This window comes from Eufriesea mexicana, unplaced genomic scaffold, assembly GCF_001483705.2.
Source record: "Eufriesea mexicana isolate 0111107269 unplaced genomic scaffold, ASM148370v2 scaffold12690, whole genome shotgun sequence".
NCBI lineage: Eukaryota > Metazoa > Arthropoda > Insecta > Hymenoptera > Apidae > Eufriesea > Eufriesea mexicana.
The window spans coordinates 212,452-240,443 of record NW_016920259.1 but is presented as its reverse complement, the minus strand read 5'-3'; the positions used below and the strand labels follow the sequence as shown (position 1 = coordinate 240,443).

The following is a 27,992-nucleotide window of genomic DNA, read 5'->3' as shown; positions in this document are numbered from 1 at the left end:
TAATTCTATTTCTAAAGTTTTATTCTTATAAAATTAAGTGGGGTCAGATATAAGTTTATTAAATAAAAGAAATATTTCTTTTGTTATCTCTTGCCATTTCTTTACATGATTAAAAATTTTGAAACACTGTGCATAATTAAATCTCATTGATGTAAAATAATAGCATTTTTCATATATACTATGTTTTGATTTTTTTGTTAATTTTAATTCTTGAATAGTACATTTTGAGCAATAGTAGAGATCGTGTGTAAATAAATTATATTTTGCAGATTATTATATATGTTGACTATATAGACCTTATTAAAACATTTTGAACAACATGCTAACAAAAGTAAAAATATAAATTATTCTGTAGGCAAAATGGTATCGATTAAATTATGCCAAGCTCGATGGCGATGATCTGGAAATTTGATTACGTCTATCCAGTGTTGCAATCGTGCTCCTTTGCTATTGGAACTTAATTCAAGTCCACCTAAATAAAAGTAATAAACATATTGCTATAATGAACGTATATGAATTCCCATTTTTCAATATAAGTTATAGTAATATATATATTAAATCTAAACAAATTAATTCTTTACCAAGATAGTCGTTACTCTTGCCAAAATCTTTGTCCCATACTGTAAGATATAATGTGAATTTCATAAGGTCTGTTAATCGAATAGCAAATGCGAACTCCTCGTTCCATTCTGGATTTAAAGTCTTCCATTTGATTGTTGTACTTTGTGAACTTCGGCCTGTGATTTTTTTCGATACTAGTTTCTTAGCGGTAATACGTGCGATTGAATAATCGAAGACACGTTGTCGATGATTGTTTGTTATGTTTTCTATAAGGCACAACTTGACAAATGGATCAGAAAATCCATTACTATCCATAGGAAGAAGATTTGTAGCTTGATGAATTGTGACCATCAATGCTCGCCGTCGTGTACAGTAACTTAGACTCACTTGAATCTGTCCTCGTCCACTGGAAAACACGCCCCAAGCTGCTTCTTCGTTATCCACCTATGCCAACGTCGAGCTCTTATATCTTAGTGTCTGCAATAATGTAAGTAAAGTCGGCCGTCGCGAAAAATTTAAAACCCGAAAAATGATTATATTAATAAGGATCAGTAGTTAAAAATCTATAAAATTCCTGTACGATGGATATATAAAATGTTAATATACAAATATATAAAAAAAATTAATTAACAACATGCATACAAATTTAACGGCATAAAATTATGAGAGTATTCATATTTGAAAGTTTAAAAAATTCAATTTTTGAATTTTTGCATTTTTTTTTGTCATATTAAAGCATAATTCATAATATTGTTAATATTATAGAAGTTTAAAGAACATAATGTTATGTATTTTATAATTGTTTCATTCGAAGTAATATTTTTTAAATTAGCAATAGTCTTTTTAGACATTATTTTCTTTTATTATTATTAGATTAATATATTAATATTATTACTATTATTAGGTCAATTGATTTGCGTTTCTGCGTACAACTTGAATAAATTAATATTTGTATCGAAATTGAATTCTGTTAAAGTTATTTACTTAAGACTTAAAAAAGTTAATAAATTCATGATAAAATTAATTTTTTTATTTTTCTAGGTTGATATATTGCTAAATATATGTTACTTCTAATTAAGATGGTAACGAAACTTATCTATATTATATACAAGATGAATTAATTTCGTTTAATGAGAATTTTAATTTATGCTATTATATTTTCAGAAATTTCTTATAATTAGCTAAAATGTTCAAGATACGTGCAAAAACTTTTGACACGTAAAGGCTGAATTTTTTAACTGTGAATTTATAACTACTTTTTTCATGTGTCAAAAATCAAATATCGTCCTTTATATTAAAATAGCTCTTTATACAGAAAACCGAATATGGTATGTACGATCGTTTGAAATTATGATTACGTAATATCTAGCAGTAAAGAGAAATAAAATAATTAAAGTTTTAATTATACATACTGGATAGTGATTCTGCAGTGGAACATTATAATGTTTTGTTTGATGCGGTTGTAATTCATGCAAAGGAAATTTCGCTTCTCCTAAAAATTCTTGGCCTGCTGAATCGTCTTGTAGAATTAATACGTGCAATGCCTTGCCATTCCGTATCTGTTGCAAAAAAAATTTTCTTTTTTCAATTAATTCAATGATATTTCATAGAATCATTATTTTCTTCTTTAAAGAAATTGTACTTTTCATACATCGGTTTCTGTTGTACCGTAGAAATTTAGTGTCTCGTTGAATTCCGGGTCTCGTGTCTTGTGGACTGTCTTTGTTTGAAGTCGTTTCGTAGTCGTAACTATATCTACAGGTAATATGTTGAGTTTGCAAAATGGATCAGCGAGACCATGGATATCCATTGGTTGTAAACCTCGTGCTCGTTCCACTTTGCACTGGAGACATTGAGTTACTGGATCGTATCGCAAGGATACTTCGAGAGTTCCATAATTTTGTCTCTTTCCTGCTTTGAGAAGTATAACATGATTATTTGAATTTTATTAATATACACAATATTTAATTTTATTCAATATATTTTTTTATCGGTAAAAGTATATGAAATTTGAGTCATAATACATCAATTTCGAATTTTAAACTAGTAAAGTCGGAAATATTTATGTTACATTTGTGTTTCAGTTTTTATACCCGAATAATGCCAAAAATTTGATAATATCTCGAAGCTTGGAATTATCATTCGCTTCTCTTAAAAAAAAAATTCTGAAATCTGTGAAATTTCGGAAAATCAAATATTCTTATATTACATTCGAAATTCTAATGTAATTTTTAGAAAAATTCTTAAAATTTTTTAGTTCTTGAAAAATTTTAACAGATATATGATATTTTATAGATTTTTATTTTAATCAATTCAACTTTAAACTATTTTTATTCTGTTAGGCATCGAATTTTATACCAACCGTACTCTGGCATTTGTTGTCGTAAATTAACTTGATTGTTGCTGCAAAGATATGGGAGATTCTCTTGTTCTGAAGAGGATTGCCTTCCTTCTTGATCCATGCGTTTTTCGTGGATCTGATTCTGGTCTGGAAGTTGTTCTGTTGCTGTAATTGTCATTGTTGGTGTCGTTGGAACTGTTGTAAAATTTGATCTACAAAAAATTAAGCAATGTCAGCTAAATTTCTATTCTTTTATTTATTATTCTTACGTACCTGGGAGATTGTACCTGAGTGCTTTTTGATTGTTCATATGAATTGAACTCTAATTTACGAGTAGCTTCGTTAATATCATCAAGTTTCCTGTTTTTTTCATCGATAATTTCACCTTCAAACGACACGTGCTGTTCAATTTGGGAATCATTACTAGCTTTTGGATTTATTCGTGAACGAGGACTTGTAGGGCTTGGCGAAAGACGATTACATTGAGAGCTTATAGAAAGGGTAGATCTGTCTAATTGATCTGAATATTCTTCACGGCTATTTAATGGCAAGAGACCATTCGATCGTTGGCCTGGTGATTTAGACGTACTACTAGTTGACTGAACAGAATCCGACAATGTTGAATGGATTTTGTTAGTGGTATTATCTTGATTTTTTTGCAAACTAGAGATTGAACTAGATTGTCCTCGAGCTAAAGCTAGACGCCGCGTGGTTTCTTCATCAGAAGAAGAATCTTGAAACTCTGTAGATTCATGGGATTTATTACCACCGATTGTCCAAGTGGATGTCTTATAAACAGATCGCGACCATCCTCGTTCCTAGAATTTTAAAATAATTATTAATATATTAATATATTTTATATATACATACTTTCATTCACTATTTTTTATATACCTTTTTCTCCGGTAAAATGTATTTTGGCATTCCTTTGAGAAACCAAGCCCCACTTTTTTTCCACATTTCTCTAGTCTCGGCACAAATTCGACAAAGAAACTGTTTTTGATTACTGCTAGATCGTCTAACGATTCGTTGTACAGTTGTTCTTTCTTGCGTCTTTTCCCTCATTGTTGAAATATTAGAAAGTGTTGAGTTTAATTCGTTTGTTTCGATACCACATTTCTGACATATATATTTTCGACAATCTTTACAAAGATTCGCTGATGCACCCAATACTGTTCCAAATTTTTCACCACAAAGGGCGCAAGAACATACACAATGCGCACTATTGAAACATCTACTACTACATCTTTTCCTTTCGTTTAATCTTGTTGTAGTAACAATACAGACATTATGTTTCATATTTTCCAATCTTTCTACTAATCTACCAATTCTTTCTTGTTCTGATAAGTTCAAAGCTTCTGCTCTCTGAATGACCTAACATATTAGAAATTAAATATAAATTCATTATATATATTGTATGAAAATTAGAAATGGCGAAATAAGGATAGATACGTATGATATTTGATTATTTTCAAAAACTTAGAACTTTCAAAGTATCGTGAATTCAAAATTAAAATAAATTAAAAAGTTAAGTCACATCGTTAATCTTAAATGATATACAAATATTAAAATTTTTATTTTATAAGTTAAAATAAAAATTTAAATAAGAAAGAAATAGGAAAATAATGCCAGTATTACTTTAAAAATTTACTTGTATGATTGTTTGTTGTTCTTCTTCAGTAAGTACAAACGATTGCGCACATCGATTTGTGCCACCTGAATAGGAATTAGAATAAGTACCCCATTTCGAATCTAAAGAAGCAGCTTTTACAGACCAGCCTGTTTGGAGTCTAATTATTGAAATTGTATTAATTAAATGAAATTAATTAATGGAAATTGTATTAATTAACACTAGAATTACCAACAAAAGGGTTGAAATGGCTTATTCAAAATAGTTTATTTTTGCAATTTCTAAAAACATGTAACTGCTTTTTGACAAAATTATGACTTCTACCTTATTATACAAATGTGATTATGCGTAATTATTTATTTTCATCATACCACCATAATTACTATCATTTGCGTGTAATATACGTAGATAACTTATTATACGTTGGTAATGCTAATGAAAATATATGTATAGGTATTTATGGTATTAACAAAGTCACTACATAACAATTTAAATTATAATAATACTCACTTTGCTCTCAAGGATAAATGTCTATCACTTGGACAAACCCATCTGGTTCCTCCACTTATATCTTTTACTGTGATATCCATTGTTAACGTAATAGAATTTTGAAATTATTTGACACACATCATGAACATTTTATAATGTATATTAATCTGTAAAAATTAAAATAAGGATGAAATAACAATATATATTTAATAAAATTAATATTAAAGATTTGGAATATATTGCACATAAATTAATTAGAATATATATATAATAAAATTAATTAGATATTTCATTGAACTATATTTGTAACAAAAATATAGAGAAAATTTTTTTGAAATTTATCAATAAAAAATGATTCGTTTAAAATAAGTTGGTTTGTTCATATATATATACTATTATTTTCAAAAAAGTTAAAGTATTAACATATAATTAAACAAATAGTTTTTATTTTAGTTCTAATTGTATTTAGATAAAAATTTTCTCGTTATTTTATTTAACAAAAATTATGTTTTCGTAATATCCGTTAGATCTAAATATTTATTGTTAAATAAGTTTATCCGTTAAAATCTGCAACATTTTGTATATTGCATCGATATATGTTTTTCATTATCTAAATGAACTTGTATCTTTTTATTTCAAATAAAATATCAGATACGTCGTTTTATAACAACATTTTCCATTCTACACATGTTGGAATGTCCGACATCTGCGTTATTCATGTCCCAACATTCCTTTCATATTATCGAACGGAACGAACCCTTATAACACGTATCACCATTGAAGAAATTCGAATAATCTATAGCTGACAACAATATTTCTACATTATTGTATATTATTTTCATGTATGTCTCTCACATAACGGAAAGTTCTCTTTTAAATTGAATAAAAAGCTTTGCACAGAATTATGTCTCTTGTTCTTTGTCATGTTATAGTTATATTTCTATTAATTTCTAATGAGAATTTTGCATTTCCTTGAGTTATCAATTAATTTTTTCGTAAGTTTTTATCGATAACACGTTCATGCAAGATATTAAAATTAACTATCATAAAATTATACTTTGAAAAATTGAACTTTCATATAAAAAGATTAAATTACAAATTTTATCGTCAATACGATTAAAGGTATATTACTAAAAATAATTTGAAAAAAAGCTACACTCAATTTAATACGAATTCCGATCAAGTAAATTATTTTATTAAATAAAAAAATGGAGGACGTTAAATATTGAAGAATAGAAAACGTAGATAAGGGTAGAGTTTAAAAGAATAGTTACCGCTCAAAATAGATGCGCAGCAAGTATTTGCTACACTTCCGTTCCTATATTATTTAAGTAGCTAAAGGGAGACTATATTTGGACCTAAATCGATATTTCAATGGTTCACACTTACAACGATTTTTACTTTCTTAATGCATCGTTACAGTACGTTCAAGTTGCAAAATAAAGATAGACATTTTGTATCCAAAAGTGACTTTTGATTTAAGCAAGATAAAAGGGGCCGAGTAAAGAGATTAAACACTTAAAGGGTGTACTTCATTTACTATTGTAATGTTGCTTCAAATAAGTAGAGAACGAAACATATGTATACGAAACTACGAATATAAAGAAAAAGTTAGAAATACTGTAGAAAGAATTGAAGCATGTATAACGTCGTATTGTGTAGATATATACGTAGCGATATATTCACCGGAAAAAAAGAGAAACATGAGAAGTAGAACAAAGAGAAGAGGGTTTTGACGCGTGGCAATCGTATCATGACTGAAAAAAAATGAGCGCCAAAGTCCTACGTTGAAGGGCGATCAATCGAAGCTTGTGACGCATGTCATCATTACTCACAGACTGCATGAATATATTCTAGCCATCCTTTTATATGAAAAACAAAAACATTAATATCCAGCGTGAATGTGATAAACTAAATATAATTTTAATTAATACATTATCTACCGTAATTTAATTTTTAGTAACAAAAAACATAAAATTTTAAATGAAACCGATTAAGATAAAAATCAAAATTCCATTTACATTCACACAACAACCACTTAGAACTTGTATGATTTCTAAAATATATACATAGAAATGAAAGCAAATGTAACTTATACATATGATACTGAGTATCTTGAATTAATATAATTGGTTTGGTAATTTAAATGGAAATTATCGAAACTGAATAGAATCTCATTTTTGTAACGCTCTAAAAGCATTTGAAATTATGCATATGTATACTTACGTAGATATGTTTAAACGTATAATGTTTAATTTGAAAATGGGTAATCGCTTCAAATTGATATAATTGTAAATAACCGAATAATTTATACAGGATTGCAAAATTCGTAATATTCAATGACGTTAGTATCTTTAGTACTTCTCACGATACTATTGTTACATGGACAAACAGATGAGCACAGAAATGAACTTACCACGGTATCAGCTTGCCGACAAGTGGGTGCTATTATCGCTGAAACGGCCTGCAACTCCGTTTCGCTTTTGATACAGGCGCAGAAGGGCGCAAGTCATGCGTGCGATTCACAGGGATGTATCTAAGAAACACACCTACAACGCCTACTTCTGTAACAAAAAGAATGAAAAACAAAACAGCAAATATATTGTTTTTAGTCGTTTCCCTTTTCTTATTGTATTTACGTGTATTTATTGTGCCAAAGTACACTTTGTTCACTTCACATCGTTTGAAAAAATTAATTACAATTATGTAAAAAATTAATTGTTCCATTTAATATAATTGAAGTTATATTGATTCATATAGAATATAATTAATTAATGTAAGAAAATATGTAATTATTACTAATGTTAATAAATTCCTTTAAAATCTATATTACTTTTAACTATTTTCAGAAAAGAAGATAAAAGAAAATAAAATCTTTAAGTTAAATACAAGACCTATAAATAATTAATGAAATGCGATATATAAAAGTATAATGGTCCCCCATTCAGTATCCATTTCCCTATATATATATATATATATATATATGTGTGTGTGTGTGGTTGCGCATGCATATGTGTGTACGTATGTATATCTAATATCATATTTGTAGTTGTAACCGAAATTTTGTTCTAATATATAATATATAACATTTACAAATAATAAAGTACTATCGTTCCTAATACTAAATTTTGTGTACACATGTAGAATACGCAAAACGTACAGCACAATCATACACAAAGATGATTATTTAATATTATGTTTATTAAATAATTTAAAAAAAATAATTTTTTATATAAAAATATTTACCTTAAATACAAAATGAAAAATGTATTTCATAAGAAATATGAACAGACTATTATATTTAAACAGTAAAGAAAAATATCAAGAAAGAAATTAAACTTGCATTCATAATTACTAATAAATAAAAAATCGCATTGATAATCTTTTAAGAATTTTACTTAATTAAATTTCAATTATAATCATAAATACAATAAAAAATTATAAATTTAAGTAGTAAACAAGTGCTTCCTTGTTCAAGGAATTATTGCAATTATTGACATGTTATATACTAGTATACTAATATATTAATATATAGTAGTATTATATCCTAGTAGCTGCTGACACTATCTGAATTTTATTAATTTCAATTAAAATTTGAACAAAACTATCTTTTTGCTTTCTATTAAATGAAGAATTTGTATTTTATTAAAATTTTTCTTTTTTTGAAGCTCATCTTTTAATATGTTTCTTTTCATAATTACATATTACTTAATCTAAATAATATTCTAATTTTAGCGATATTCAACATTTAGAAATTTATGTAATCATTCATAAAAGATACTGAAATAAAATATAATTGAAGATATGTATAATATTAAAGAAACAAAAAGTAAAAAATATTACAAAATAATTAGTTTCGTATAAAAAATAATTAGTAATAAATATATAATATAAATAAAATATATTTTATTCAATATATTTACTTAGCTCTTTATAATTAAATTCATTACAAATAGCATCAATTGTTATTTAGTTCATTTCGAAATTAATAGATTCATTATTTTACTTATATTATGAAAGATATTTATCAATGTAATGTAGTATCTCAAAAATAACTTCAACCATAATGAGAATAATAATCATCCACTCTAAACGAATATGGTGGCGATCACTTAAATGTGTAGATAAAATTCCCACAAGCTCCACACAATGATTTAATTTTTCATTTATGACCTACAAAATAGAATCAATTGTAATATATAGAATATTATAGAGAACTTTATGTACTATATTATACTTCATACACTAAATAGAATATATTGGAAAACAGCTAATATCTTATATAAAAGTAATATTTAGTTTTCAAAACAATTAAAAAAAATATAAATCTTTTTGCGGAAGATATTACTTTTTATTTGTTTCAGTATGATTTTCAACATACTCTGCATATAGGTTTACATTATATACAAAATGAAATTGACAAATCAATAATTTTTCTATAACTTACTCTTGTACGTTTTGCAATATTAAAATATGAACAAGTTTCTTGATAAAGATGTTCCATATCTTCCCTTTCCCAATAAAAGTCTGGAGTATCCAATAAATCTGAACTTAAATTAATTGAATGTCGCAATGCAAATAATTCTCCTTGTTTTTTTAATACTTCAGATTTAGTCATTCTAAGTTTTCTACCAGTTTTTAAATCTTCAGCAACAAATTCTATAGAATTTATATAATCATCTAAAGATGCTTCCCATACACCTAACTTAACTGATTGTGCCATTGCATTGGAAAATGTATACTTATCTAACTTAGTTGCATTTAAAGCTAAAATAATGGTACCATTTTTTATATGATTTTTTTTCCTGTAAAATATTTTATGAATAAATAAAAATGCAATAAATGTTATTACATTATAAGGATAATACAATTTTAATTTCTTAAAATATTACCCAGTGTCTGCATAACTATAACACATAGATTCACTCTCCAATTGCACAAGATATTCCAAGTAACGATTTTGTTCATATTTTTTTAAAAATTCTAATATATTTTCACTTTCAAGCTGAGAAATATTCCACATTACTATGGTACCTTTTCGAAAAAAGAAAATTTCTCTTGGTTCACAATTTATTTCATACTTTGCTACAGCATGTACAACATCTGGTAAAGCTACAAGAATCATATAAATAAAAAACAATAAAATAGCATTTGTTTAGCTTTTTATATTAAACCAACTATCATATAGTATCATTATCTATATTTCACAAGTTTGTTATAGTATATGTAATATTATAGATATTTACCATTATTATTTATTTAAATAAAATGTAATAATAATATTACTATATAAAATTAGAAATTAAATATAAAACTTATCTTAGATAAATTTATAACTAATATGTTCATTTAAAAAAATAAATATTATTCCAAAAGTATAAATATATATATAAAATGACAATATAAAAATAAAACTAAAAAAAAGAGAAAGAAAAATAAAAATAATTAAACCTTTTAAATTTTTTATCTGTGAGAAATATATATATATTTCAGATAATAATGTTTAATTATTTAATGTATTTTTGTAGTAAAATAGATCTTCAATCCATGTATAATATTATTTCATATATTATCGAAAATATTAGAAAAATTTACTTTTTAATCTGTTAAAAATGGACTGTCACATGCACCCTGTCCTGTTACAACACCACCCTCATTAGCAGTAGACAACTTTGTCTGTAACATATGACCATTTTGCTTATTAACAAATATATTATTTTCATTGACTATTATGACACCAAATATCCCTAATAGTTGTAACCGAAATTTTGTTCTAATATATAATATATAACATTTACAAATAATAAAGTACTATCGTTCCTAATACTAAATTTTGTGTACACATGTAGAATACGCAAAACGTACAGCACAATCATACACAAAGATGATTATTTAATATTATGTTTATTAAATAATTTAAAAAAAATAATTTTTTATATAAAAATATTTACCTTAAATACAAAATGAAAAATGTATTTCATAAGAAATATGAACAGACTATTATATTTAAACAGTAAAGAAAAATATCAAGAAAGAAATTAAACTTGCATTCATAATTACTAATAAATAAAAAATCGCATTGATAATCTTTTAAGAATTTTACTTAATTAAATTTCAATTATAATCATAAATACAATAAAAAATTATAAATTTAAGTAGTAAACAAGTGCTTCCTTGTTCAAGGAATTATTGCAATTATTGACATGTTATATACTAGTATACTAATATATTAATATATAGTAGTATTATATCCTAGTAGCTGCTGACACTATCTGAATTTTATTAATTTCAATTAAAATTTGAACAAAACTATCTTTTTGCTTTCTATTAAATGAAGAATTTGTATTTTATTAAAATTTTTCTTTTTTTGAAGCTCATCTTTTAATATGTTTCTTTTCATAATTACATATTACTTAATCTAAATAATATTCTAATTTTAGCGATATTCAACATTTAGAAATTTATGTAATCATTCATAAAAGATACTGAAATAAAATATAATTGAAGATATGTATAATATTAAAGAAACAAAAAGTAAAAAATATTACAAAATAATTAGTTTCGTATAAAAAATAATTAGTAATAAATATATAATATAAATAAAATATATTTTATTCAATATATTTACTTAGCTCTTTATAATTAAATTCATTACAAATAGCATCAATTGTTATTTAGTTCATTTCGAAATTAATAGATTCATTATTTTACTTATATTATGAAAGATATTTATCAATGTAATGTAGTATCTCAAAAATAACTTCAACCATAATGAGAATAATAATCATCCACTCTAAACGAATATGGTGGCGATCACTTAAATGTGTAGATAAAATTCCCACAAGCTCCACACAATGATTTAATTTTTCATTTATGACCTACAAAATAGAATCAATTGTAATATATAGAATATTATAGAGAACTTTATGTACTATATTATACTTCATACACTAAATAGAATATATTGGAAAACAGCTAATATCTTATATAAAAGTAATATTTAGTTTTCAAAACAATTAAAAAAAATATAAATCTTTTTGCGGAAGATATTACTTTTTATTTGTTTCAGTATGATTTTCAACATACTCTGCATATAGGTTTACATTATATACAAAATGAAATTGACAAATCAATAATTTTTCTATAACTTACTCTTGTACGTTTTGCAATATTAAAATATGAACAAGTTTCTTGATAAAGATGTTCCATATCTTCCCTTTCCCAATAAAAGTCTGGAGTATCCAATAAATCTGAACTTAAATTAATTGAATGTCGCAATGCAAATAATTCTCCTTGTTTTTTTAATACTTCAGATTTAGTCATTCTAAGTTTTCTACCAGTTTTTAAATCTTCAGCAACAAATTCTATAGAATTTATATAATCATCTAAAGATGCTTCCCATACACCTAACTTAACTGATTGTGCCATTGCATTGGAAAATGTATACTTATCTAACTTAGTTGCATTTAAAGCTAAAATAATGGTACCATTTTTTATATGATTTTTTTTCCTGTAAAATATTTTATGAATAAATAAAAATGCAATAAATGTTATTACATTATAAGGATAATACAATTTTAATTTCTTAAAATATTACCCAGTGTCTGCATAACTATAACACATAGATTCACTCTCCAATTGCACAAGATATTCCAAGTAACGATTTTGTTCATATTTTTTTAAAAATTCTAATATATTTTCACTTTCAAGCTGAGAAATATTCCACATTACTATGGTACCTTTTCGAAAAAAGAAAATTTCTCTTGGTTCACAATTTATTTCATACTTTGCTACAGCATGTACAACATCTGGTAAAGCTACAAGAATCATATAAATAAAAAACAATAAAATAGCATTTGTTTAGCTTTTTATATTAAACCAACTATCATATAGTATCATTATCTATATTTCACAAGTTTGTTATAGTATATGTAATATTATAGATATTTACCATTATTATTTATTTAAATAAAATGTAATAATAATATTACTATATAAAATTAGAAATTAAATATAAAACTTATCTTAGATAAATTTATAACTAATATGTTCATTTAAAAAAATAAATATTATTCCAAAAGTATAAATATATATATAAAATGACAATATAAAAATAAAACTAAAAAAAAGAGAAAGAAAAATAAAAATAATTAAACCTTTTAAATTTTTTATCTGTGAGAAATATATATATATTTCAGATAATAATGTTTAATTATTTAATGTATTTTTGTAGTAAAATAGATCTTCAATCCATGTATAATATTATTTCATATATTATCGAAAATATTAGAAAAATTTACTTTTTAATCTGTTAAAAATGGACTGTCACATGCACCCTGTCCTGTTACAACACCACCCTCATTAGCAGTAGACAACTTTGTCTGTAACATATGACCATTTTGCTTATTAACAAATATATTATTTTCATTGACTATTATGACACCAAATATCCCTAATTCAGAAACTAATTCTTGGAGTTCTATTTTTATATTACTTTCAGGTCTAATCATACAACTCTTGTGAATTGGAGGATAAATTTTGTTCATAAGAATCCAAGCTACTCTTTCTTGCTTATTTTTTACAGATTCTAGGAAATATTTTATATTTGATCCATATTTATTATTGCAACCTCCTTCCCATTGAGGTTTTAGTACAAAATGATGTGGATCTGTAATTGCCATTTCTACAGCAGCATCTCTATGTTCATCAAAGTCTAATGCATATAGTTCTATATGAAAAAATATAATAGTTTCATTTATGTTCCAATACTGTATATAATAAAGTAATTTGCTTACCACTGAATATTTCTTTGATTTCTGCACATATTTCTTCATTTTTTAAAAATTTACAAATTACACCTGGCTTTGTAAGAGCCTGTTGAACTTTTTTAGTTCCTGCTAAGTGGTATTGTATAGTAGGACACTTAATTGCCAATGATCTTTCTATTAACAATCTTACTTTCCACTCATTTTGTGTATGATATTGTCCAGGTTCATATCCACATCTGTAATATACTACAGCTACAATATAATGGTCTACTGTCAATTCTTTTTTATAACTCAATTTGACAGTAGCTGCTAATTGTGTTAAATTTCTACGAATAACTCTGATATTTGGATTTTGTTTCCTAATTTCAAATTCATGGAAACGTTGATCACATATATTATATGTAACATCTTCAACAACAAATAAGATTACTGCTCTGCAAAAAATTGAGTATTAAATATATGTTTAATTAAATATTTTTTTATAGTTTATAATCTATTAATTTTAAAGTTAACAAAAAAATTAGTTACAAACATACTGTTGGTTTCCATATATTTTCCATGCTTTAACCATACTTGAACATATGATTTGTAACGCATTATTCTCAGGAAGATTTCTTATTTCTTTATGATAACCAAGTTCTTTTAATACAAATTTATGTAATTCAGTTGAAACAGGTCCTAACCACCCAAAGCCAGATGCAATTGTATTTATTTCAATTTGTTTCCAACAACAATGTGGAAGACATTTTTTATTTATATTTTTACATGAACAAGTTGTATTCAACATTAGGTCTGATCGCAATATAGCAAGAGATACTTTTTGTGCTGATCCCCCTTCAATGTTTACAATTTTACAAATTTCAAATAATTCTTTGGTGAAATTATCTACTTTAATTGTTTCTTTTAAAGTTTCTTTTAAAAAATTGTAATCCTGGGCAACCCTATGTATAAGCACATTTAAAACTACTTGAATTTGACAAGCATTCTCAAATTCTTTCCTAGGAAATGGAGATGGCATCAGAATAAATGGTGCAAATTGTAGGACATTTTTCTCAAAATCTTGTTTTGATCTCATACACAGACCATGCATAAGAGCCCAATCTTTTGCTTTCTCTATTAATTCTTCAATCTCTTTTTTAGATGAAGGTAAACAAGGTACTAACTCCATAGTTAATTCTTTTTTAATACAGATGTTTAAAAAAAATCTTTTAAACCATAGATCTTAAATAAGCTTTAAGCTTTATACTCATTTTTCTTGAAATTGGTTGACCATATATAGTTACAATTTTATGTCTATTTTATGTCTGTCAAATTTCAATAAAATTAACAAGATTCAGTCTTGACATTCCCCTTGTTAGATGTATATAAATAAATCTTTCACTTTATTATTAATACTATGAAACATTTGCTCAAAGATTATTTTTATGAGTATATTCTATATTCTATACTACATATATTTATATTACATATTTATATATTTTACTATGATAAAAATACATCAAATATTTTAGATAAAAATCTTTCATTGAAAATTATTGTTTTATTATTACATTAAACATTCTATTTGATTTGATGTAGACATTCCTTACAAATCTTATTCTACTATTAAAAGTTTCTTATTCCTGTCTTCCTTTTTTTTATTATTTTATATTGTACATTTATATTATATCATTAAACAATAATTTTATAGTAGATTTAAATATTTAAAAATAACTTAAAAATAATAGATTTCAATACCTAAATTACACAAAAGTAATACGTATTATGTATTTTATAATTAGTACTTATTTTGTCTTTTTTTAAATTGTTTTAATAAACCTTGTTTTATTAAAAACAAGTTTAATAGAAGATCAAATAAATAAATTCAGAAATTTTTATATACTTACAACTAGTTAATGTATTTATACTGCTAGGCATATATAACTTTTGTTCAATGAGACCTTGTATTAAATTTTCCAAGTTATATTCTTCTGAAGTGGACATAGCTTTCACAATATATGCCTATAAGAGAACAGAACATTAATTCATATTTTCTTGTTTTGGTTATAAATTATCAAGTAATAACGATTGATATGAAATTATTATATTATTCCTTTTATTATTTTTTAATTGAATTAAACATAAGCATTTTACCCTTTTTATTATTAAATTTCACATTTTTCCAATATTTGTCAATAATTTTTGTGAAAATTATAGTAATTACTTACAGTATTAGTTTCTTCATTGTTAGATAAAGATTTTCTTTTCTTGAGTCTTTTCTTTAATTGACTAACAGACTGATTATTTTCAGTTTTATCCGAAAATAATGTTGACATAAATTTATCTTTTTCAAATTGAGCTTTATTAGTATTTGGTAAATTGTTATGAAATAACCGTAAACTGATTTTTGTTGTAAATGCATGTGTTAGTAATACGGGGTTATATGATATGAAATTAGCATTAATTTTTCTACAAATATTAAAGTTAATGTTGTTTCTACATATTAAAGCAGTGCATTTTTGTATTGTGTAATTCATTTTACAAAATGTATTCAACAGTCTTCTTTATTAATTATTAAGCAAGCATGAAAAAATAAATATGAAACTTTCTTATATTTCATATATACTTTTTATTTATAATAATGGGAGTAATAACACTTTTCCTATAAGTAAATAACTGCGGTTTTACAATTCCCTACAGCAACACAGGCACGTGTATACTGTATAAGCACAAAATACCTAAGTGCATTAAAGTCTAGAAAAATAAATATTTGAAATTAAATTAATTACTATTGAAATGTAAGATTATTAAAAATATATCTGTCACAATTGTTAAAAATGTGACTATTCTTATGAAAAATCTTAAAATATTATCTATAATAGATAAAAATTTATGTCATTTTAAGGAATTATACATTATGTATATACACATTAAGGTATTTTTTTTATATAAAATAAAGTTGTTTCTATTAAAATTATTTATATTATAACATTATAAAAATATTCATTACATTCAATTTGTATGTAACTTTATAATTAATGAAATATGTATTGTTCTCTTTTACAATTACATTTTATATTTTGAATTTAAATTCTTTAGTGATTTATTATTGTTAAAGATGTTTCCAATGAAAATAAACAAATTAAATACTGTACATAAATAAAGATCATTATATAGTAATTCAGTTAAATTTGATAAATTAATGGGTATGTGTACCATTATAATTTTGGAATGAAAAATTTTAATCTACTTCTTTAATATTGCCATGAGAACCTGCCTTTTTTCTAAATGCATATCTAGACAGAACACATGATCTTCGTTGTTGTAACGTAGTAAAAAACTATCAAAATGTCAAGAAGATATCATGTGTTTTCGATCCAGTATAACACAATCTAAATAAAAATTTGTATTTTATTAAAAATATTTGTCAAGAAAGTATGGAACTTGCGCGAAATCTTGTTACTTGCAAATTAAAATGCTATTTCCTTAAGGCACCGAAAAAAATTTGTTTGTATCACGTAAGACATATTAGGTAATGTAAACTTCATAACAAATTAAATGTATGAATTAAATAAAAGAGAATACTGAATATATTTTGCTGTTTTGAAATATATGTATGAAAGAGGAAGCTTCCTAATTAAATTAATAAATATGTTTTCTTTAACATTATACAGATTTTCTCTTTAAAGATACTTTTATTCATTTAAAATCTTGAATATCCAAAAATACAAATATGAAATAAAGATGTTCTAGTGAATAACTAATAATAGAATTTAGATTTCTAAATACTTATTAATAAAGATATAAAATCTAAGTTACTTTATATTGTCATTACTTATCATATACTATAATAATAAATTGGTCTGTTGAATATACTAAACAAGTTTATGTTACAGATTGGCAGAAGTAGGAAAATTGGAAACACCAAAATTACAAGGAAAATATGAAACTGGTCAATTAATTCTACATAGAGTATTTGGTTATCGTGGTGTTATATTATTTCCTTGGACAGCAAGAGTTTATGATAGAGATATACCAAATAAAAGAGAAGGGTAAGTTTTTAACTGAATAAGTAATTTTATAAAATACAAAATAAATATTTAATAAATTATTTAAAAGTTCTATTTAATTTTAGAAATACAAATGATCACTATAATAGTGTAGGAAAAGAAGTAAAAGGTAGAACTCACACATTTTATCAGGTATTAATTGACCAAAGAGATTATCCTTTTATAGTAAGTGTTATAAAACTATTATAATAATGTATTAAAAAGATATTTTAGCTAAGACTACTTAGAATTAGTCTAAGATCACTTTTATATCAGCTTTTATCATATAAAGAAAAACTTGAAATCTTTATAAACTTTAGCTTATTACATTACCTTACTTTGCTTTATATTTTGATATTTTTAAGATCCTAAACTGTAAAAAAATACAAAACTCTAAAAATTAGACTTTTATTCTTTTAAAATAGTACATCCTTTTATACATATAAAAGAAAAGAAATTATAAATCTTCCTTGTATATTTACATATGTAGCGTGCTCAAACAGAAGCTGTAACATTTTTGAGTAATCATGAAAGCAGTCATAGCTTATATACAGTACCAGGATTAGATTATGTTGCTCATGAAGATGTTTTACCTTATACTACAAATGAAAAGACTGCACTGCAACATGAACTTTTTGACAAATTCTTAGTATATAATCCAAATCAAGAACCATGTTTTGTTGCACAAGAAACCCTTAGAGCATGGCAAAAAAAGAATCATTCATGGTTGGAATTATCAGATGTACATAAAGAAACTACTGAAAATGTTCGTGTTACTGTTATACCATTTTATATGGGTTATAGAGGAAGTCAAACAACAGCTGCTCATTGGGTATGTATTATAACATATAAAGTATTTAAAAAAATTAAAAAATTAAAAATTAAATTAAATTAAATTAAAAAATCACCTGTTTTTGATTATTAATGATTTTGTGTCATAGATGACATATTTTACTATGTGTAATTCTCTTTTGATTTAAATCAATTGAATTTCTTTTTATGAAATACTTAAAAAATACGGTGTATTCTTTACTAATAGTGGTTTAACTCAAAAATATTTTAATAAATCTGAAATGCTTGTTAAATAGCTCAATAAAAATTAAATCTTTTTAACACTGTATAATTCTGTAAGTACATGTTCAGCATATGTTACGTAGTATAGCCTGAAAAACATTCTTAATGTATAAAATTATTCATATGTCAAAAATAAGAGAGTTTTGAAACTATGTTATCAATTTTTACTCAGTTTACAGTGTATCATCTACTGTATATATTTTAAGCTTCTTTATTAACACCCTATATAATGTAAGATGTAAATCAGGTTTGGCCAACTCTAATTATTATCTAATATGTGGCTCATCTGTAGAGATTTCTTTTTAATTGCTTTTAGATTGAATAAAACAATATTTAGAAAATAAAAATAATCCAGTGTTATACCAATCTATTTACACATGGCTTTTAAATTAATATCTCTAAATGTATATTTTTCATTTAAATAATTTGATTTCTTAAATTCATTTAAAGTGTTGGAAGTTGTGAGTTGGCTAGGCTTGAAGTAAATGTTAGATATGATTCTACACTTATTATATAAAATATATAGTGGCGTTATTGTATTCGTTTGGAAAATTTGGGTGATTTGAGTGTACAATTACGTGAAAGACATTGGAGGATATTTAGTCTCTCTGGTACCTTGGAAACTGTTCGAGGACGAGGCGTAGTTGGTCAAGAACCTGTCTTATCAAAAATGTTACCTGCTTTCCAATATAGTAGTCACGTTAGTTTACAAGCTGCAAGTGGGCATATGTGGTATGTACTTTTATTAATATTGACTATTTATGCATTTATAAATGAAAATTAGTCTTTGTATATTATATAGATATTACATTATATTGGTTCCTGTAATATGTTATAAATATTCAAATTACATAGATCTTTATCTTCTTATTCGAATTTAACAAACCATAATTTCTTTTTTAATTTGGACAGAATGTCTTGCAAAGAGTGGCACAACTGAGAAAGTACTGCAAAAATTAATTCTTGATAAAATAATAAATCGAAAATCTGAAGTAAAATTATATGATATGAAGACCTATCTTTGAGAAAATTGAATACTTCTAAGGTTTGTGTGCATTTAAAAAAATTTTGATTCTGTAGAGCTTTTAAAAAATAAAGGTTTCTGTTGATATCTATTTTTCAATATTGGAAAAGTAATTGTTTTCCCACTATTGTTTTTGTTACCTTTTTTAATAATGTATGATTAGAAGTGTACCTTTGAAAGAGCTCTGTACAATCAGAACTTAAATGCATGCTTACCTCAAACAATTTCCAAATTCAATTTTCTGGAAAAAAAGACTTATATCAATAAATATTATTTTATATTTTCGAATTTTTTCTTTATAAGAAATCATTGTTTTTCTGGTCATATTACTAGTTATATGACTTGAATCTTATTTATTATAATGCATATGATACAGTTAAGTGTTGTTATGTAATAAAATTATAATATTATTTTAGGGGTACATTCAGAATGGAAAGAGAAGATGGATATGCATTTGATTGTAGAATTCCACCATTTTCTTTGGAATCAAAAGTAGAAAAACCACCAACAAATGTGAATATGAATTCTTAATCAAACTATGTAATCTCATATGGGAAGTGATTATAATTATTTTGATATACTAAAAATTGATGAACAATATAAACTTGATAATATATGTGATTTTTACTTACATAGTAATACTTATGCTGGTTGTAATATTTGATTATAAATGCTATGAGTAGAATTTAAGCTTTGTAATAGTTTTTGATATATAGTAAATTTATGACAAATAGGTTTTCTGTATTATTTTAATATGTTATTTTAAATAAGATCAATTATAAGTTTGCAAATAAAATATAAATGTATAAATATATCTATCCTATATCCTGTAATTACTTCAAAAATAAAACATATATAATTTTTAAATAACTATGAACCTATCCAAAATCAATATCAAATTGTTAGACTTTGTCTATTAAACTTATAACTTGCATATATAATTATCTGATTGCAATTCCTTATAAAAGAAATTTTGCAATTTTATGTAATAAGATTTTTAATTAATTAAAAATGATCGCGATTATTCAAAACTAAGAGAAATGAAATGAATTATTTAATTTGAACAATAATTTGTATTAAAATTGTAATGAAATTAAAATTTTCGAAAAACCGAATGTCAATTATTTGTAACAAATGTAATAATTCAGAAATGACAAGCTATTTAAAAGAGACATTTAAAAATTTATTTTTCTAGCAATAAGATTAAGATTAAAAAGTACATAAATTGTTAATGTATTCGAATAAATTAAGGTAATAATTATAATATTTTTTTATATATTGAATGAAAATATACTAGTTACATTTTATAATTACGTTATTATTATAAAAAACATTATTAAATTACTATTTTACAAAACGTAAATTACTACGCATTAATAATAAAATATATCTTTATATTGTAAAAGCCTTAGTCATTCTCCATTAAATATGAATATTCGCTTTTTGATTGGTTTACAATATAATTATTTAAAGAAACTTGCAAATAGAATTTCTGTGTAAATATTTATATCTGTTTTAAAGCTTATAAATTAATGTAACACATAGATAACATTATCTTTCTTGTTTCGTCTATCAAACGAGTGGAATGCATGCACAAAAGTAGTATACTTTCATGATTTCTAAACTTCGCATACTACTTGGTGGAAACTCTTAAATCCATTGCAGTTAAAGCAAGAAGAATTCACACATCACGATGGTTGCTTGTAAGTTGCGTTTTTATTTATATTTATATTTTTAATTTTCCTATTTTTTCCGATATAATATTTATTCAGTACAAATTTAGAAAAATTAAATTCTAAATTACAATAAACATTAAATTTCGTTAAATATTTAGCTTAGCCACTCCCTATCCTTATTAACTATTGTTACATTGCTGCTAATAAAATATTTATTTTCTAAAATAAGTAAAGCTAATTAGTTCGTGGCAACGCCTTAATTATTCAGCGAAATGATTAGTCATATAATATCTTTTCTGAGAAATAGCTCAGATTCCTTTGGAATGTTTAATATTTTAATCGAACTAAAAACATATTTTTGGCGAGATATTTTTACATATATATTTTCTGTTAAGTTAAGAATACCATTTGCTACATTTTAATTAAAAAATATGCAATGTAATATATTTATTATGTATTTCTGTTTGATATTATTACTTATCAAAGTTTTAATAATTTTATACCTAATCTGAAATTTAATAGTTTAGTAATACAACTAAATGCGTTTGATACAATATTATTCTAATATTAATTTTATAATTAATTTCAGTTTGTACTTTTTTTAGGTACATTACATATGATACATAATTTTGTTTCTTCATTTTTAATAAAATTTTATATGATATAAATTAGAACTATACAAACTTATATATATTATTTATAACAACTTTATAAAAAGTATTTATCTATATTAATGCTAATTAAATAACTTTAAATTAAACATTTATTTTTAAAAATTGAATGTACATAAAATACAAAATCTTTAATTTTTGTTATGACATAATTTTTCCATTTTACAAATAGTTACAGTTTATAATTCAGGTTATCTATATTAATTTTATTTTTAAACAGCAGGTGTTTTGACACAAGAAATTCTAGATGAATTACGTGCAAAGTTTTATGAAGATAAACGCAATGTTTTGGCACAAAATGTATGCACAAGGGCTAATCCCTTAGATGCATGTGTCTCACGAAAAGTTTTGCAAGAAACACAACATGTATTCACTCACAAGATTGTAACAGAAGGAAAACCTATTACAAATCAAAAGAGTTCTGGTCGGTGTTGGATATTTTCCACTTTAAACATTATAAGATGTGCTTTTATGAAGCAATACAATTTGGATGAATTTGAATTTAGTCAAGCGTATTTATTTTTTTGGGATAAGGTTAATATTACGCATAGATAATATTTTGTGGTATGTATATGTATTTAGTATTTATAAATGTATGTTTTATATTTTTTATTATACAGGTTGAACGATGTAATTATTTTTTGCACAATATTGTAAAAACTGCTAAACGAAATGAAACTGTAGAAGGTCGGTTAGTATCATTTTTACTACATGATCCTACTTGTGATGGAGGACAATGGGATATGTTTGTTAATCTTGTAAATAGACATGGTCTTATTCCTAAAGTCTGTTTCCCAGAGTCATATAATTGCGAATCTAGTTCACGCATGAATACTATTTTGAAAAGTAAATTAAGAGAGTATTCGAAAGTTCTAAGAGGCTTAGTATCTCGTGATGCAACAGATGAAGAATTGGAAGCTCAAATTCTGGAACAAATGGTTGTAATCTATCGAATAATTGGTATTTGTTTAGGCATACCTTCAAAAACAATTACTTGGGAATATTATGACAAGTCAAAGAATTATAATTGTATTGGACCTGTTACACCACTAGAATTTTATGAAAAACACGTGAAACCTTATTATAATGTAAATGACAAAGTATGCTTAGTGACAGATCCAAGACCATCTAATCCATATGGGAAACTATATACCATAGATTGTCTAGGAAACGTTTTGGGTGGGAGACCTACACTATATAATAATCAACCAGTTGAAGTGTTAATGAAATTATGTGCAGAAAGTATAAAACAAAGTGAGCCTGTTTGGTTTGGATGTGATGTAAACAAACGATTAGTAGCTAAACAAGGCATACAAGATTTGAAAGCATATGACTTTGAATTAATGTTTGGAACTGATATTCAAGTTAATCTTACAAAAGCAGATAGATTACTTTATGGAGATTCTATGATGGTTCATGCAATGGCACTTACAGCTGTTTCAATTGATGTAAGTTAATAAGATTTGATCGATACTTTTATATAAATGTATTGATAATTTCTTTATCAATTCTATGATATATTGAGAATATCTTACAAAATATAGTGTCAATAGGTAGAATGTGATTTTTGATTAAAACTTTGAAAAATTAAAAAGAAATTCTTTCATCTTTTTTTAAGTCATTTAAATTATGTCATAAACATTTTTCAATATTAGTAAAAATAAATGAGATATTTAGATAACTGCTTGTTGATAAGGCACTCTGTATTATAAATTATTATAATTCATTTCTATTTCAGAATCAAGGTAAAATTAAACAATTTCGAGTAGAGAATTCTTGGGGAGATGATCAAGGATTAAAAGGATATCTGTTATTAACAGCCGATTGGTTTTCTGAATTTGTTTTTGAAGCAGTAATTGATAAAAAGTTAGTACCAGCTGACATTTTGGATGTATTTAAACAAGAACCTATTACTTTACCTGCATGGGATCCTATGGGTACACTTGCTCTCTGATAGTAATGTAAGCTTAAAATACTTCAAGATGAAATATTTTAGTTAACAAAAGTGTGTATATAACATTAAAAATTGAACATCAAATAAAGTTTTAAACACATTGGTACAACAAAACACAGTAAATTACAACTTCAATGCTTTTATAGTTCATTAACAATAAGTAAGCAATAATACTAGAAAGTTGAATTATGACATTTGGATTATCTACCACCACTTTGGGTGTAATATAATATATATTAATATAATTAATGAAATATTAAAACTGAATATTTAACATAGTTCTCAAAATTTAATGTAATCATATGTATAATTTCGTTTTTAATTTATAGTTTAGATATATTACTTATCAATAATTATTTTTGTTTTAGTTTTTATATTTTTACTATTTCAAATGTCATACATTTAAGTATTTAAGTTAATATATATTTCATGACACACACGCGCGCGGCAAACAAAGAAACCAAAAAAAATTAGAAATTAAAATATATTATTAGATATGTTTCAAATATATACACTTGAAAAAAATTATGAAATTTATTTAAAGTATGTCAAAATGACAAGAAAATTAAGCATTTAAATTCATATTTACATGTTATATTTCAATTTTATATGATTGTAAACTGAAGAAAAAAATTAGCAGTTGTTTTAAGATTAATAAAAATATTAGAAATGTATATGTTTAATCATTACTTTTAATTTAACAGGGTAATATTATATTTTAACCCTTATTTAAATTATTTACAAAAAATATCAATCTTTGGAAATAATATTTTATACATATTATTTATTTTCGAACATAAATATCAAATTTAATTTACTCAATTTTAAACTATGTTCAAAAATGTGATGTAACTAATACTAAATAGCTTTATACCTAATACTAAATAGATTTTTTTTGTACCTTGTAACAATATTTAAGTTTTGTCCATATTCCTTGACACATGTTTTGCAAACGAATGTCATTTTGACTGATAGAAAGTTTATAAATACACCTTACTATCTTTATTGGCATTTTTAACTGGCCTTGTTGAATTAAACTTAAGGCAGTATATAGTTTGCAACGAGCAACTAAAAGAGGATCTCTGAGACGAAGCGCTAATTCAAATTGTTTTATAGAAATTTTTCCAGCCATTTCTGCCTGTACAAAAAAATATTATGTTTAATATAAATTACACATTATTTCCTAACTTATTTAAAATATTAAATGTACGATAATCAAATGCAATCTATTATTTCTTAATATATGTTATAGATTTATCAATAAATAAACAAAATTTACACAGTGTTGAAATTCTTCTCCTAAAGCAGAAAATGCTCCACCTAAAGTAGATAACCAAGACATAATATGATCAACTTCTCTCCTTTCCATTACCATTTGTGTTATTCTTTCATTCCTAGAAATAGAAAGATCATATTTTGTTTCGTAGTTTAATTTATCATTAATAAACAAAATTATGATTAAATCAGTAGTTAAAATCTTACCATTTATAATCTAAGAATTGTTTTCTTGGCATTTGTAATTTTATCAAGATCATTTCAGAAATTAAATTATTTGAAGATTTATATGCTACATATTGTAATAACTTTTTAAGTGCAGCTTCCCGATATACTTGTGAATTTGTTAATAATGTAACATACGCTGATACAACATAGGCATTGAATCCCTTTTTGTTTAAAGAAATCGTATTTGTTTGTATCACATTACTTTCATTGTCTCTATTTACATTAATATTTGTTTGATGTGTACCTTTAGTTTCTCTTATTTTTTGTTCATATTTAATTACACAATAAGGTGTGACAATAATGCTGTCGAAAATTGTTCTGTCTCTGTATATAATTAATTTTATCGAATTATTCATTGTTTTAATTTCGTAAAATAAATGATTTTTTAGGTATATGACAATGTTGTCTCGTTGTATACGATACCATTATACCAACATCAAATTAATCATAATAGTATAAATGATACATATTAAAAATATTTTATCACAAATATCATTTTGATTAACACTTTGCGGTTCTTATAAACATTATCTATATAATGTACATGAGTAAAATTAATGATTATTGTCAATCAAGAAAATGATATTAATTTTTTAAGTAAAAATTTGTCTACCTTTACTACTTCCTTAGCTTATATTATGATTTGTTTTTTTACACAAATTTTTGAGTTGACAATTTGAGGTTAGAACTTTAATTGATTCCACATATGTGTGGTAAAGATGAGAAGATAGTAGGAATAATATTAAAATCAAGGAAGCTAGTTCAAATAATATATCTTTACATTAATTTTCAATACGGTTAATTAATATTTTTTATGTAATTTTGAGCAGGAATAACGTCAATAACAGTAATTTTATTTTTATACATTTATTTGCAACTGCTATAAAATCTGAATTCCATTGATAAATACGTTCGTGATAATATCAATGAATAATATATTTAAAACATTAAATATTGATCTTTTTATTACTCATATACGAACTACATAATTTCCTAGATACGATAAATTAAAATATATGGTTTCATACGAACTTTAAACGATTAAATTATATTTTCTCTGATAAAAATGTAGTTTAAGAAAAAGAACTATATACACGTGACAATGTATTGATAAGAATAACAATAAAGATAAAATGTTTAGTATAGCACTTATGACAAAATGATTTAACAAATTTATTACATTGAAAAGGAAAAAGTTAATTAGCAAAGGAGTTGTTATAAACATTATTTTTATTATTTGAGCTATTTGTCATTTGAACGAAGCATTCTGATTGGCTATTTAACATTGTATGTGAAGCATCAACATAATAACGAAATATGTGCATGTAATTAATAATATAAAACATAATTGAGATTTAGTATTATCAGGAAAATAATACGCTTTTATGCATTGTGTAATTTATTATGTAAAGAATATCACTAATTAGTTATTATATATAAGTAAAAATATATTTCAATATGTCACTATGTATGATATTATATAGATTCTAGTATATATTTTATACATTTTTATATAATGTCAAGTTGAAAAAATTGAATTAAAATGACAAATGTAGAACAGTTACCAATTAATTATATTTTTCTGCTTTTCATATTATATATTTTTTCAATTTGTTTTTATTCCAAAATATTCCTGTGATATATTTATTAATTAATTTAGTCTTGGTGTGTATTTTTGTTTAAAAATATATGAAAATATTAATCAAACGTATTTTTGCATTGTAACATTGTACGAATAGGAAAAATCATTGAATAAATATTTATTCATTTTTAAGTATATTATCCATATTGTAAAGCAACTAACTATTTACGTAACACATTTTTAAGAAAGGTTATCGTAATACGAGTAAAATATCGTAATACAAATAAAAATTGAAAGTACTTACAAAGTATTATTTTTTATGTTGTTCATAATTTAAATAATAGACTATTAGAATATACGTGATAACTATTTAAATAAAATTTTGTTTTACAGTTCATGCTAATGTGAAACATGTTTTGCGCCACTATGCGCGTTACACATCAGCGCAGTTATTGGCATTTCCCAAATTTTAACCGACCAGTCATATTCAACGATCCCAACACACCTCTGCAACGAACCAATCAGAGCACTAGCATCTATTGTTACAGTGTGGTAATTGGGGCAACGTACAACAATTGAAATTCACTTAGCCACGTTATATTTGTAACAAATTAAAAAAGAATTCCTTTTGAAAAATTTATACGCTTTTTAAAGTCTCTTTTAAACGAGTCTTTTGCATAGATTTCATATT

General features: G+C 24.5%; 6 protein-coding genes across 8 annotated transcripts; 2 read left to right on the top strand and 4 right to left on the bottom strand.

Moving 5' to 3' along the window:
- Nucleotides 1–45: 45 nt before the first annotated feature.
- LOC108553736 (rabphilin-3A) lies at nucleotides 46–7,451 on the bottom strand. Its single transcript, XM_017908759.1, has 10 exons — nucleotides 7,438–7,451; nucleotides 5,043–5,188; nucleotides 4,554–4,692; nucleotides 3,797–4,276; nucleotides 3,176–3,720; nucleotides 2,924–3,114; nucleotides 2,213–2,472; nucleotides 1,974–2,120; nucleotides 582–1,005; nucleotides 46–472 (listed from the first exon to the last, which is right to left on the bottom strand). Exons 2-10 carry the CDS (start codon nucleotides 5,120–5,122, stop codon nucleotides 345–347), a joined length of 2,394 nt encoding a protein of 797 aa, XP_017764248.1. The 5' UTR covers nucleotides 5,123–5,188; nucleotides 7,438–7,451; the 3' UTR covers nucleotides 46–344.
- Nucleotides 7,452–9,032: 1,581 nt separating this feature from the next.
- On the bottom strand, nucleotides 9,033–10,897 carry LOC108553709 (required for meiotic nuclear division protein 1 homolog). Its single transcript, XM_017908727.1, has 5 exons — nucleotides 10,887–10,897; nucleotides 10,652–10,794; nucleotides 9,914–10,133; nucleotides 9,469–9,826; nucleotides 9,033–9,194 (listed from the first exon to the last, which is right to left on the bottom strand). Exons 1-5 carry the CDS (start codon nucleotides 10,895–10,897, stop codon nucleotides 9,033–9,035), a joined length of 894 nt encoding a protein of 297 aa, XP_017764216.1.
- An 840-nt stretch (nucleotides 10,898–11,737) lies between these two features.
- LOC108553737 (glutathione synthetase) lies at nucleotides 11,738–14,957 on the bottom strand. Its single transcript, XM_017908761.1, has 6 exons — nucleotides 14,326–14,957; nucleotides 13,817–14,223; nucleotides 13,357–13,749; nucleotides 12,619–12,838; nucleotides 12,174–12,531; nucleotides 11,738–11,899 (listed from the first exon to the last, which is right to left on the bottom strand). The coding sequence occupies exons 1-6, from the start codon at nucleotides 14,955–14,957 to the stop codon at nucleotides 11,738–11,740; spliced, it is 2,172 nt and encodes a 723-aa protein (XP_017764250.1).
- A 2,152-nt stretch (nucleotides 14,958–17,109) lies between these two features.
- Nucleotides 17,110–20,446, top strand: POLDIP2 (DNA polymerase delta interacting protein 2). Its single transcript, XM_017908743.1, has 6 exons — nucleotides 17,110–17,300; nucleotides 17,665–17,820; nucleotides 17,904–18,003; nucleotides 18,308–18,649; nucleotides 19,418–19,623; nucleotides 20,332–20,446. Exons 1-6 carry the CDS (start codon nucleotides 17,206–17,208, stop codon nucleotides 20,444–20,446), a joined length of 1,014 nt encoding a protein of 337 aa, XP_017764232.1. The 5' UTR covers nucleotides 17,110–17,205.
- Nucleotides 20,447–21,447: 1,001 nt separating this feature from the next.
- Nucleotides 21,448–27,758, top strand: LOC108553713 (bleomycin hydrolase). 3 transcript variants are annotated; one of them, XM_017908733.1, is made up of 5 exons: nucleotides 21,448–21,618; nucleotides 22,483–22,796; nucleotides 22,883–23,710; nucleotides 24,001–24,223; nucleotides 27,695–27,758. In XM_017908733.1, exons 1-4 carry the CDS (start codon nucleotides 21,609–21,611, stop codon nucleotides 24,214–24,216), a joined length of 1,368 nt encoding a protein of 455 aa, XP_017764222.1. In that variant the 5' UTR covers nucleotides 21,448–21,608; the 3' UTR covers nucleotides 24,217–24,223; nucleotides 27,695–27,758. The 3 variants fall into 3 exon arrangements, with proteins under 3 accessions (XP_017764222.1, XP_017764223.1, XP_017764221.1); XM_017908734.1 differs by lacking the exon at nucleotides 27,695–27,758 and having other exon boundaries at nucleotides 22,486–22,796; nucleotides 24,001–24,329; XM_017908732.1 differs by lacking the exon at nucleotides 27,695–27,758 and having other exon boundaries at nucleotides 24,001–24,329.
- Nucleotides 25,097–26,075, bottom strand: LOC108553715 (uncharacterized protein F58A4.6). Its single transcript, XM_017908735.1, has 3 exons — nucleotides 25,699–26,075; nucleotides 25,496–25,610; nucleotides 25,097–25,354 (listed from the first exon to the last, which is right to left on the bottom strand). The coding sequence occupies exons 1-3, from the start codon at nucleotides 26,073–26,075 to the stop codon at nucleotides 25,097–25,099; spliced, it is 750 nt and encodes a 249-aa protein (XP_017764224.1).
- Nucleotides 27,759–27,992: the final 234 nt, after the last annotated feature.